Source organism: Lissotriton vulgaris, chromosome 8 (assembly GCF_964263255.1).
Source record: "Lissotriton vulgaris chromosome 8, aLisVul1.2, whole genome shotgun sequence".
Classification (NCBI taxonomy): domain Eukaryota; kingdom Metazoa; phylum Chordata; class Amphibia; order Caudata; family Salamandridae; genus Lissotriton; species Lissotriton vulgaris.
In genome coordinates, this window is record NC_141696.1 from 1,217,253,627 (window position 1) to 1,217,267,085 (window position 13,459).

The following is a 13,459-nucleotide window of genomic DNA, read 5'->3' on the forward strand; positions in this document are numbered from 1 at the left end:
TGGAAGAAGGTGGCCAACGAGTCGCACAGGTCTTGCGAGGGTGGGATGCCATTGGTGGATTGCATGAGTTTATTTTACCTATTTTTCACCTTATTAACAGGTGGGATGCCAAATAATACTAGCAAAGGAGAATCACTGCATTTTCAATTCTGGAAATGAATAACAACCCAGATGTCATACAAAATGTATATGCATTTGTGGAAAGCTCAAAAATAACACTAGGGGGGGGTGATCACAAACTTATTTATGAGTAGTGGACACAGTACAACAGGAGTGTTCTTTTATGTACTCTGACATGCCTATGTGAGTCGTATCTGAGCATCAAACTCAGTTTTAGCAAAAGAGCAAGGAGAGCACACTTCTATTGGTGCCAAATTGAATAAATATTCCAGTTTTAGATGTTTTTGGGCTAGTACACAAAACCAAGTACAAGTATGTAAAAGAGTACCACAGGAGTACTACTTTACATACTCCAAAATGCTAGAAAGGATGACAAATGCACAGCATCCTTTTCCTTAAATATTGTTTGCAGCAGTGGTGGCAAAATCAGGGAACTAATTCAGACTAATGCACAGGTAAACATTCTTGACATAAGGACAAATGCTGAGCTGAAGGCTAAATATAATATGACCGGTATTAAATATGGAATTGAAATGGAAAGCTATATTTTCCTGTTAGGCACAGCCACATTATTTATGTAACCATGACATCTTCCTAACAGAGCAGGCTGAAAACAGATTTCAATGGACTCGTCTTCATAGGAGACATTGAACACGACTGTAATATGACCACAGGAACCGGTCTCAAACGTAGAGATATGTTAGTATAAATGTTTATCACCATTTTCTAAAGGTCAACAGTAGAGGTATAGGAGATATCAAGGTGAGTTAGGAACCGTTAGGAGCAGTTTTAAGTTGATTATATATAGAACAAGTATTGGTGAAGAGACAATGTCTTAAATTAAAGGTGGGCTGTTTAATCAGACAAAATGTGAGAATTCTTCCAAATGTCCGAGTATAATCCGTAATTCAGCATCAAGCTAGGTAGGACTTCAGAATCTGAACTGCCCATGTGCAAAGGAGCCATGGCAGTGGAAGAATTACTTAGAACTTAGATCTGAAAAAAAATGCAAACTTGCATGAAGATGAAACTGAACATGCCCTTCATTAAGCAGCAAATGTGCCTAACAGTGCTGGTGAAAATAAGTTAGAGTTTAATATTAATTGAAGGCAGAAAACACAATTGCAGTCATAAATACTTCAGACTTTGAGGCAGTAAAATGGTATCCATGCAAGTCACTGGAAGTATTAACTATCTGACATTTTATTTTACTTCACAAATTTAAATCTAAACAGTAACGGGAGGGTGGGGTCTATACGAAGCGAATGTAAGTTAAAATAGGTGCTATGATTACCAGTAATAAAGTACAGAAAAGGTATGCTGAAATTCTTTAGCAAAAGATACAAGAGTTCAAAAAACCCTGAAAGTGATTGAAAAAACACATGAAGCCTATAAGTCAATAACACTGAAGGGTTTTGCTACTTTAACAACTTGGCAAAGATGCATTAAGTTCTGGAATGTAGTAAAATAACTATTAAAAAGAACTAGTTCTCCATATTGCTACATTATGTCATGTTACACGGTTTTTCTGTAGCTCAGCATCTGCCAGTTCCTTGGCCTCCTGGAGGTTTCATCTTTCACAGGCAAAGAGAAGTTTATTGAGGTAGAATTGTAGAATAAGAGACGGATTGAGGGTATAGTAAATAAAAATCCAAGAATGAAAAAGCAACTGCCTTTGTAATGAATTGGTCACAACCGTTTTTAGAGCAGTGATGGCAAATAAAATGCTGCCACTCTCCGATCTTTATACCTTTATCTCATCTTTAGAGATTTGTTGAAGTGTCAGCTTAAGGGGTATGTTGTGTACTGGGAAGGGCTATTACATGCACTCCATCTTAACTGGTGTGGCATAGCACTTTATTGCCTGTTCGTCTTACTACAATAAATTAAGAATTTCAACATCATTCCAGAATCAATTCCTTTATCAAATAAATATGGCCAACACCACTCACACCATAGTCCTCAGCACCAAGACACCTGATGAAGCCAGGCACCCTTTATAACTGCCACTTAAACTATCCACGTTGACTATTCAAATTCAAACTTATTTGGGCATTTGTTCTTGGGTCTTTAAAAAGCAGTCCGCTGGGTTAATGCTCACAAGCTCTCAGTCCCTGCTGGAGCATGGAACCAGCCCGCTGCAGACAATCCCTTCGCTCCTCTCATGCTGGGTAGTACCAGCATGAGAGGAGCGCCTGGATTGGTGCAGGGCACTCTGGGAGCCTGTGAGAGAATCGTCGCAAAGGAGCTGAAGAGGTGGCAAAGCGTCAGACGTCGGGCTTTCAGGTACTTTTTTTGTTCTTTTTAATTCCCCAGCTAGCGGCCATTACTGGCCCAACCCTTTAACACATATGGTCTTAATGAATATGTAAGCAGTAGAAGGATAACAAAAGGGTCATGAGCCTCTGCCCAACTCAATATAGAGAGAGATATGATGGCGACGCTCAGTTCGACAATTGAGATAAGTAAGAGTAAGATGCATTGTTTGTGGGTGATTCGATTTTGTCCTGCTGGCCCTGGAAGCAGTCCTAGAGAAGACGTGAAATAACAACCAAAGTTCAGAAGGGAAGAATCAACGGATGCAAATGCAAAGAAAACTGTTAACCGCATCGCTGCGGCGGTCATTTTTGCGCTGCGCGGCTGTTTACAAAAGCTGCATTACATGACGAGCTGAGCTCGTCATCCGCACACGCCCCCCGTGGCTGATGACGAGCTGAGCTCGTCATCAGCATCGAAGGGGTTAAAAAGAATGTTTTTCCACACACACTCACAGTCTAACTACAATAAACAAAACCCGGTGTCTAGAATAAACTACTCACTGCCAATTCCACATCCTCACAGGAATAACATTACAAAGTGAGGAAGACGATATTGTTCCACCTTCTCTATTTCATCTGCTTCGCACCTTAACGGCAATAGTAAGTTTTGGGACTGGGGATTCGCTGTTACACATGACTTATGAGGTAAAATATTAAAGCCTCTTAAAAGGGGTGATATTGTGTGATAGATGCAAGCCCTTCAACTGTTCCTATAGCTCAGGTGCTGTGCTCATTGTAGGTGTACGCAGACAGTCAGTCTGGCAGAAGATACTACTTCTGATGCAGACACTTGATGTATGACCTAACTTGGTCTTGGACTAATCATGAACATGATCCACGTTGCAAATATGAAGTACTACTCAGCAAGCTGGCACCACACCTTCCAACTACAAAACGTTTTGTAGTTGGAAGCAAACGTTCCCTCCAAGCTCAAAATACAGCCGGGAAAATAATAAATAAAGCTTGTGAAGAAAAGGCAGCTAGTTTTTGGTTTCTAAGCAATGATTCACAGGGCAAAAAGAAGGTTTAGTCTAACAGTACTTTTCTGATCTCTTATTGAATATGATGACAGCACTATATACTGTCCTGTAGGTATGCGCTCCCTACATGACTCAACTGGCAAGAATGCCTGGCTCGATTGTTACTAAGTCAAACTTAAGCATCTCCCTTCTGCATGGTAGAAAGTCACAAGGAATCCACAGTGCACAAACCAAATCCAATAACAAACTCAAGACAAAAATTATAAGTATTATTTTGATTGCTTGTGGTAAACCTACTTTCTCTCACTCAACAGTCATTTTGGGACCTTGTCAACTCCACAGAAATTCGAAGTGACAAGTATTTAGAATAATATGGGGCACATGTACACTTCATAGCTTCCTACTCTAATTTTCTTGTAACTCTGATCTGGATTATCTTCAGTTTAGCCTATTTCTCTCTTTGACACTAGACAATTCTAAGAGTAAAACAGAGACTCTGTTAGATTGACTTTTTAACCTTGGCATTATAAAAAGTAAAAATCTCATAGAAATACACAGATCACTTTCAAAGAAAAAATGGGCCTCATTCAGCCAATTGAACAGAAAACACTAATTAGCATGCCAATCGAGAAAACACGAATAATCTTTGTTTAAGACTCTCTCATTAACTCTTGATATAAGTGCTAGTCACTTCCTTCTCTTACTTGACAATCGTTTTACATTGTGTTTCGAAATGTATTTTGTTGTCCTTTTGACTTAATGCTCTGCTAAAACTTCACGGCCCCTTCTAGTAGGGCTGTTACATGTTGATCACATGCTACTTCATCTTCCCCTTGCTCCCCTATTTGCTTTTTATGTTTCAGGTACCTCTTATGTCTCCTTATTGTATTGTGCTCATGCGGTTTCCTCATGTCAACGTTAGTTATTTTGTACAGCTCTCTGATACCAGTCTGGGTCTTGTTCGCGCTTTATAAAACATTTCAAATAAATAAATAAATAAAGTAGAGTGTATTCTTTAAGAACTGGGTTCTGGGAGGCCGTAATACGGTAAGCAATATATGTAATATACAGTGCTTATGTTCCTAGGCATTTCGATATTGTCAACATTTAAAGATGGAAGAAAAATATCATCTAGATTCTAGATGGACCACTCCTCTGTACAGAACCGCCTTGAGTACAAGATCTGGCACAGTGGTGTTTGGACTCCAAAGCCACTAAATCTTAGGACACTGATGTGACTATAGAATGCTACTGCAAATTAAGAGTTCACTATGAGTTTGATTACAAAACATTTTGAAACAAACTCAGGTAGATTTTGACTCTTTCATGGTTTACTGTGTGCTAAATTCAGCTGACAATCGGCAATCTAAGAGACAGAACCACAGCAAAACTTGCCAGGATCAGAATTTGAAAACCCGCCTCCTACCCAAGACATCAACAGCCAGCACAGGTCAAACATACTAAGAACATGTTTCAAACATGTGGAGAAGTGTGGCTCAACGGTTAGAGGCGGAAGACCCGGAGGCCGAGGTTGGCCCTGGACCAGGGTTCAGTTCCCGACGCGGCCGGATGCAGGACCAATGTCAGCGGACCCGATAAATCTCGCCTCGGTGCCACTCTAACCATGGTGTCCCACGCTGCAACTCTGGGCAATAGCTTGCTTAATCTCCACTCCGGCCCCATCACCACCGGGGATGCCTGGCTGCACCTTGGGGATGCCCAGTAAAGGGACCATCTCACAGGAAAGCCAGGACGGGTTCCCCAGTGGTACAGCGCTGGGACGCTCCAGGGTAACCACGCGCTCTATAAATCCAACATTCATTCATTCATTCATTCATTCATTCATTCATTCATTCGCATGTTCTTAGTATGTTTGACCTGTGCTGGCTGTTGATGTCACTGATCATCAGTAGGCATTTTTTTTCGAAAACTTTATGGATGGGGTGACAAATTGAGAAATAAAATATCCAAATTTAATTGATCAAAGACAAGCAGCTCCTGAATCCTAGGAAAGCAAAAGCGGAAAGACATGATACCTGGAAAATAAATCTCGGTGCCTCCATACATTACATCTGGCAATTGCTAAATCTAAAGTCGTTATGGATAGTTTATGAAATATGAAATCAGATTTCAGATATAGAAAATAATAGATGATGAGATCTGCAAATGATAAAAAAGGAACATATGCAAAATAATCAAGGTAGAGGTTACTGTAAAGAATATTTATTTAGAGAACTCCACAAAAAATAGCTATCGCCGGTAGCCTATACACTCATGAAAAGAATGGTAGAACACAATGATGTACACAACAAGGGAAAGTTGGTACGTGGTGTCTTATGCAATAACAAAAGCATTTAGATCCTTGATGTTTACCGTGATTAAACTGAACATACCACCGTGATTAAACTGTACATACAGCCTGTCGGACCTGTCAGCCTTAGGGTGGTCTTCCCCTACCTTTTTGCCCTTGCGCCTCCCATTTTTACTGTAGCTTTCTGTTGGACCTGGGACTCTGGGTGCCTCACCACTGCTAAACAGTGCTGAGGTGCAGGTGCTCTCCCCTAAAACCTTGTGACGCTGGCATATCTGCCACAAGCCTCTGCTACTGCAGTAGGGCTTGACTCTCCATAGGCTAGCATTGGGAACCTCCCTTATGGGATAATTTCTGACAGGGACCTAATAAGTCTGTCATGTTTGGTCTTGTTGGACTTGGGGCGGGGAACCCTTTCCAATCATATATGGGGTTTGGGCACTACTGTGCTAGGGATCCCACTTTTAGAAAGTGGACCTTTTCCTGCCAACACTTAGTCTGGGCACTGTAGACTCCCCCCTCACCTCTGCATACTGATAGCCTGCCTGGGTTGGGATGTGGGAGTGGTAATTCACACCTACTTCCCTTGGATGGGCTGTAATGGGCAGCCCACTGTAGTCTTAACGGCCCTATCTCTCGTCAATGTGACAGCCAGGTCAGGGAAGGCAGGGAACATACCAGAACTCCCTGGACCCTTCCAGAAGCCCCAGACCCTTCCAGAGACTTCTACCACTTTCTAGTACCCAGACTGTAAGATACATAAGGGAGGGTCCTGGCCTCACTTCTTTGTTACACTGCTGGACCGGGAAGAATCCCTGCAGGAGTAAGGACTCCTGTGCAGGAGGATTGCCACTGGGAAGGAACTGGCTCCAAGGAACTGCTGCCCCACAACCTGCTGAGCTGCCCTACTGTCTGCTGATCCTGCCCTGCGAGGGAGAGATGGAACTAACACCTCCAGAGTGTCTCCACCATATTCTTAAGAACTGCCTATCTGGGACTACCAACCTTTGTCTAAAAACTGCCTCTGTAGAGTTCGAAAGGACAGCCACATCTTTCTCTGAAGAAACTACCTCTGCAGAGCTCATAAAGGCAATTCTGTGAATCCCCGCCAAGAACTGCTGCAGCCGCATTTTTGTTGAAGACTACAGCCTGCATGGGAACTTGCCTTCCACCGTCATCAGTGCCGGTTCGTGGTGTAAGTGCGTCAAAATTGCCCCCAACTTCACCGCTGCTGCCCGGGGACCTGATCGCGCTGTGAGGATTTTATTTGAACGGAGGAGCGCTGTTTCACGCATTATCACCCCCACTGGTCCAGGCACCCTGCCACACTGTGTCCTGGAAGCGCTGTGAAGAAAAGCGCTATTTCACACCCAAAGGTCACCACCGCCGGCCCGTGCCCTGAGGAAAGCTGCCATGTTACCCTGCACCACCACCGGCCCGGTAAGCACTGTAGATCACCGCCGCTGCCCAGGACCTTACGGGTTCTGTGGATCCGAGATTGCTATCAGGAGAAAGCACTGCTAGACTCCCTGCACTGCCGCCGGCCCGGCCCGGGAACCACTGGCGGCCCGTAGGGAATCCCTTGTAACATCAGGGACCTGCCGCACTGTAATTAGGCGCCGGAGCAAGGGGTGGGAGCATCGTCCTGAAAGCCGCGCTGGGAGCGAAGAAGCTCAAGGCGTCACCCGGCAACTCGGCCTGGGCCCGCTGCTGCTTGGAGTGACGCGGGAACCGAGCCGAAGGGTTGCCCAGCCCCGGGAGCCTCGAGCGTATGCCGGCCTCGTCCTTCCCCCGCAGGTAAAAGCACCGCATTGTGCACCAAGCTCCGGTGCTTGGCATTGCCGTGGGAGGGTATAGGACAGGTGCTGGGTGGATGCCTACTTGCTGGCGGGGACTGTGCTAAACTGTAAACCGCCTATCCAGGATTGTTCTCCTCTGCGCACTGTGCCTCAGATCACGGGACTGCTGGGGACTGTCTGCACGCCATTGCGGGCCTGTCCGCCTGGACTTATTGGTTTGGGGCATCTGTTGAGTACTGACTACCTGTGCTTGGGGGCATTGGTGGAATTCCAGCCGCCGGGAGCTGTCTGTATTCCACATAGAAGGCTCTCATTACCGTATTACCCCTAGTGGGAGCCCAGAGGGGTTTTCTGCACTGTTTTGTTCAGCCCCACATGTAAAGTACCGTTCTCCAAAACAGAAAAGTTGCCCCAATACTGCAAACAGGGCGTAACCTGCCACACAGGAGGAACTTTGTGCCCCCAGGTGTGCCCTCTGAGGGACAGTTCCTACATGCCTATTTGGGAATAGAGACCACAGATTCAGTTCCCTTGGGGATACTTCCCCTCAAAGGCAATATTGCTGGCAACCTGTGATTTTCTACATGAGGAATCTTATTCGTTTTGAATCTTGCGCAATTTCTAGATAAGGATTACTTTACTTCCTTTATATGCCACTGGATTCACCTGATGGGTGGTCTTGTCATTTGTGGACCGTGCATAAATTTTAGATAAAGATATTTTTTATCAGTGTGGTGTCCCTTTTGTGCGTGTTTTACTGTGTACTGTTGTAGGTGAGTTACACAAATACTTTACACATTGCCTCTAAAGGTACGCCTTCCTGCTCTGCGCCAAGCTACCCTGTTGGAAGCGGTGGTCCCTACTTGGACTAGGGTACATACCCCGGCGAACTAGAGACCCCGGTTCTAACACAGCCGTATTTATTTTTAGCATAAAATGTCAAAATATTTAAGGCATCGAAGTTAATTTAAAAACATAATACAGCTCCAAACGCAAAGCAAATGCACAAACATGAGTCAGCTTTTACCAGATTTATAAAAAAAAAAACAGCACAAAAAAAACAGTAATTCACCTAAACTAGGAAGGCACGTGCGAATTAGAGCTGTTTTTCCGATCTTCAGAGATGGATGAGAGGGGCTGCCAGCTCCTTTTCACGCCACAATCTAGGTGACATTTGTACTAGGCAGAAGACTGTTATTCTGCTGTCTACTTGCTGTTGTTGAGAATGATGAAACAGTAAAATTGCATTTTCCCATTATTATTTCTCGACATTCTTTGGCAATGCTTTGCTGCATCTAATAAAGCTTCAGACGAAGCTGTCAGTCGGGGAAATGGCAGAGGAGCAGGGAGCAGCCACCGCCGCCTCAGATTAATCTGAGGGCTCATTGATAGCTTGTACATGTTTTGATCAAATCTAATGGGAGTGCCTCAGAGCTCATCCTCGGGGTGGCAGCTGATTTCCAGTCAAACACGTTCAAGTGGCTGGCACTCGGGCCTTTCTAAAAAATAAACATGTTTAAAGGGCTCAGGGAGCCCACGGCCTCACCTGCTATGGTGTTGAGGAACATCAGGTATTCAAAGTTCGAAATCTCCCTTCGCTGCCAGCGCTGAGTCATGTTGGAGGATTTGAACAGCTGCCTGGGCGTAGCCAGAGAGATTCTCCTGAGAATTAAAATATGAAAAAGACATTAAATCATCAGCAAAAAAAGAAAATGATTTTCATGACATATTACACACATTTTGGGAAAATATTTGCACTCCACAATCTCTCTGAGACATGGATATTTATGCTCAAGGTACTGATGGCATTTATTTTCACAAGAAAAAGTACAAAAGTAGTTTTGAACCAACACTGTTTTTCTAGCATTTCAAATACATTGTATCATTATGAGGGCCAGTGAGGGGAAGGGACATTGCGATGTGGGTTCAAAGTCTTCGATCCGTGTTCTATCAAGGAGCTAGCAAGCTACCCAGTGTGACCTTCTGCAAGTGTGTGATTTATGATTCTACAGTGTGGGGATTTATTCCCAGGGTTCTGGGTGGTTCCTTCTAAGTATACATAAACCTTTCCCGGACTTGTATGGTAAATAATAACTATTTAGCAGTACACCCCATTAATACAAATTTCACACCAAAATACAACAATAAGCAACATAAAGGTGACCAGTCCACCTTTTTGACAGCCTTTTACTGCTTAGCAACACCTGCTGCCGCATTTTTGTAACTTTTGATCCTTTTGAGCTAGAAACATCATTTTTGTTAGAAACTGAAAAAAATGCTGCAGATTGTGGATTATGTGGCATACGCGACAAATTCACAATTATGTAGATAAAACAGAGGCCGCAAAGTTGCACAATTCCAGTGGCCCTTCCATTTGTTATGGTTGAAAGGTGTGCGCAAGGTCACTGAATGTGCCAATGTCAATAGGCCACTGAAAAGACGAAGGCTCCTATTTATTTTCAGTGCCATAGATGCATTTAGCTACAGGGGATGCACTAGGTTTACACTAGAAGGATCTCCACTGGATCCACTAGTGCAAACCTGTGAAATGGTGGCCAGCTTGCCAAATGGCTGCCTTGTCAGAGTGACGTCATCCCGCCCTTTTGAGGGTGGAGCGACTGTCAATTTTCCCTGCCCTCGGCCACCTGACATGAGATGGGAAAGGCAGAACAGTGCCTTTATGTATTTAATCTTTTTTTCTTGATGAGAAAATCTACAAACTCATGTTTTGGGGGCTTCTTTTCTCTAGACAAACATTTTGCGACCATGTTACACCTGTTGCTTGTCAAACCTCCCATGAGGGGGTGGCCCATCAGCGGTTCCCTTCACAGTCCATTTCCCCACTAGGCAGGGAGGGCAGCTGCCTGAACGAAATAACCGATTTCTCACCCCCCACAGCATCCTTTGCATATTAAGACAACACACATACTCTGAAAAGAATTGCATTTCACTTGCCCCAAAAAAATAAGCTTGCCATTTCATGGTTATTTTGTCCCTCTCCCCCATAACACAAGGTGCTACAAGTTCCATTTCAATACAAAGCAGTCGAAATACCTGCAGCATACAGGTGGGCTGCTCTCTTCAAGCCAGTGGCGTAGTCAGTGTGTCATGGGTCAGTGTGCCATGAGCCAACTGGCCCACAGCTAGGGCTTTAGTGGGATGAAAAAAATTGGGGTCTCTCAAAGGGGCATGGCCAATGTAATCAAGGGCGTGGCTTAAAAATACATAAGCTAAAAATCTGTGCCGCCCGACTTATATGTTGCTATTTCTGTCATTACATCCAGATATATGACACAATAAGTAACATCATACCAGAGGCGCAACTAGAGACAAATTTCGGGGGGGTGAGTGGCTAAGAAAAATTTTCGCGTGGGGGGGTTAATCTTCAAACAGCATGCAGAGTGAAGCTGCAGGGGTTCTCAGAAGGGGTGAAACAACAGATGGTCTTTTAAAGACTTGTGAAGTGCTCGGGTGCGGCTGTGTGTGCCCGGGAAGCTGTCTCATCCCAGGCTACCACACAAGACGGGGGGCTGAAGCCCTTTAAGTACAATGGGTGTTGCGCGCCTGCATCATACCCACAACAAGTCAGGACTATTGGCTTTGTCAATGGTTGTTAGTTGCATGAGATAAATAAGCAGCAACTATCGCTTGTATATAATATCGAAAAAGCTTCCACTTAAAGCCCTGTTGACACCACCACAATGTTGCTGCTCCTGAGTTTCAAAAAGAGAAGGGAAATCCAGAGAGAAAAATATTCTCTTTAAAGGATTTCCCTCCCCCTACAACGCTCACCTGGCATGACGTCATGCCGTAACTTCTCCACTAGTGCAAAGTAAGCAGTGTGAGCACTGGGTGGGATACTAGGTGGCAGCTGACAGAAAATGAATGCAAAGGCAAGGCGGTACTGGAAGGACGTGTCTTTGTTTGCGCCTAACCAAGGTGGATAAAGTGTTATCCCGGTTATCTTGAGTGGCTGACAGAATTGACAACTTATTTTGTAACAACGGCATGCACAAAAACATGATTCCAATGTAATCTAACAGCGAATCACACTCAGGAACGGTCTCGTACTGCAGCATTAACCACGAGCAGACTTCACCTAGTCTAGCACAAACAACACGGAACAAGCATTTACAATGCAATGGTTTTGCCTTTGTTAAAGTTAGAGCTATTGGCATTGCTCTTGACATTTTTATTTCTGTTTTTTTAAACAAATAAATGGCATTGTCATTTACAATGCCAATAGCTTAATCTCTCGCAAATGACACACACAAACACCCACAGAGAGCCCCCCCACACACCCACACAGAGCCCCCCCACACACACACACACCCACACAGAGCCCCCCCCCACACACCCACACAGAGCCCCCCACACACACAGCCACAGAGCCCCCCCCACACACACCCACCCAGAGCCACACACACACCCAGATCCACACACACACACCCACACAACCAGAGCCACACACACACCCACAGACCCAGAGCCACACACACACCCACAGACCCAGAGACACACCCACACACCCAGAGCCACACACACCCACAGACCCAGAGCCACACACACCCACACACCCAGAGCCACACACACCCACACACCCAGAGCCACACACACCCACACACCCAGAACAACCAAGGTCAGCCTCTTGTGCTAAAGAAATGGCCAGGAAGGACATCATTTCAGATTCTCGCGTTTGTAACTCATTTACAGAGGTCCCAGCACTTCTAGACATCTGCGTGCTTCGTGCCATGACTTTAAGTGGCCTTCTGGTTTGAGGTGTAGGGCAACACCCGTAGTCAGACAGTTTTTACCAGTGTTATTAGACAGACCTTCCTAGCAGGCTGAAAGCCCCATTACAGATCTGTGATGGTCATGTTAGCGCTACACCTTGAACCATGAACCGAAGAACACAGATGCAGGGCCTGAGGGTGGGAATACAGAGGACGCTGCCTACGACCTCCAGATAAGGGGCTCTTGCAGAAAAAACATTGATTGGAAGGTCTGTAGGATGGAACTGTACAAATATAGCACATACTTCCCGGAAATGTAAGTGACTCTTCCCCAGCCCTTCAGGAGAAACAAAGGCCTGTACCATACAGTAAACTCAAGATTCCCTGATTAGACATTACTTCTAAGCTGGTGGTTAAGTAGTGTCAGACTCGTATGTTGGGTACATATGTGAAAATTAGCAACAGTGTCTCCACTGTACTTGCTTGCTTAAAAAAAGCCACAGGAGTGACGGACTGCATGCTTGGTGACATTGAGTCATCTAGGAGCCTTGTGTTGGATACTCGAGTTCTCAATACTTCATATAATACGTTAATGTTTTATTATACAAAATATCTAGGGTGACAGGTGGGACATGAGTTCTGGATTGATATTTGGGGGGGGGGGGGGGGGGTCGTGTTAGGTGGAACCTGGTCAGACTGATGGTCTGTTTGCTATCGTAAAAGTATGCATCACTGGTAACAACTGTGAGGGGGCGGTGAAACTTGCAGGATGTGCATATACATGACTGGTGGGCTCTAAGTGCAGACAGATAAAAGATATCAGACAACATCTGATGAGCAGATGTTGGGACGAACTCCCTAGGGTGGAGTGCCGCTGATATTGTGGTTACTTAGTGGGTATGATGTCTACGTCCAGTGCTGGAGACGGGGTGATAGTTAACTGCTGGCTGATGTTTAGGCAATATCACTTTGCATTCTGTGAAGTGTACTTTCAGATCACCGGCATATACGTTCCAGCGAGATGACGTGGGAGCACTTTCCATCTAAATACAGGTGAGTAATAATGGTCGGGTGTGTGGAATTCGGTTGCTAGAATGGTGTATAATTAAATATACACGGTAAGCAAGCGGGGAAATTGATAGAAATGCCCAGTCACAACTATATACTTCACTTGTCAAAATGTAATAACGGCCTTGGG

The 13,459-nt window shown here is 44.7% G+C and overlaps 1 protein-coding gene across 7 annotated transcripts in view; it reads right to left on the reverse strand.

Annotated features, from left to right (window-relative positions):
- The window catches only part of NBEA (neurobeachin), a 1,820,918-nt gene that overhangs the window by 328,493 nt on the left and 1,478,966 nt on the right, over positions 1–13,459 (reverse strand). For all 7 annotated transcript variants that reach the window (XM_086935110.1, XM_086935108.1, XM_086935109.1 and 4 more), the window contains one exon: positions 9,075–9,190. In XM_086935110.1, the coding sequence (XP_086791236.1) occupies positions 9,075–9,190 (116 nt within the window). The remainder of the gene's footprint in view (positions 1–9,074; positions 9,191–13,459) is intronic.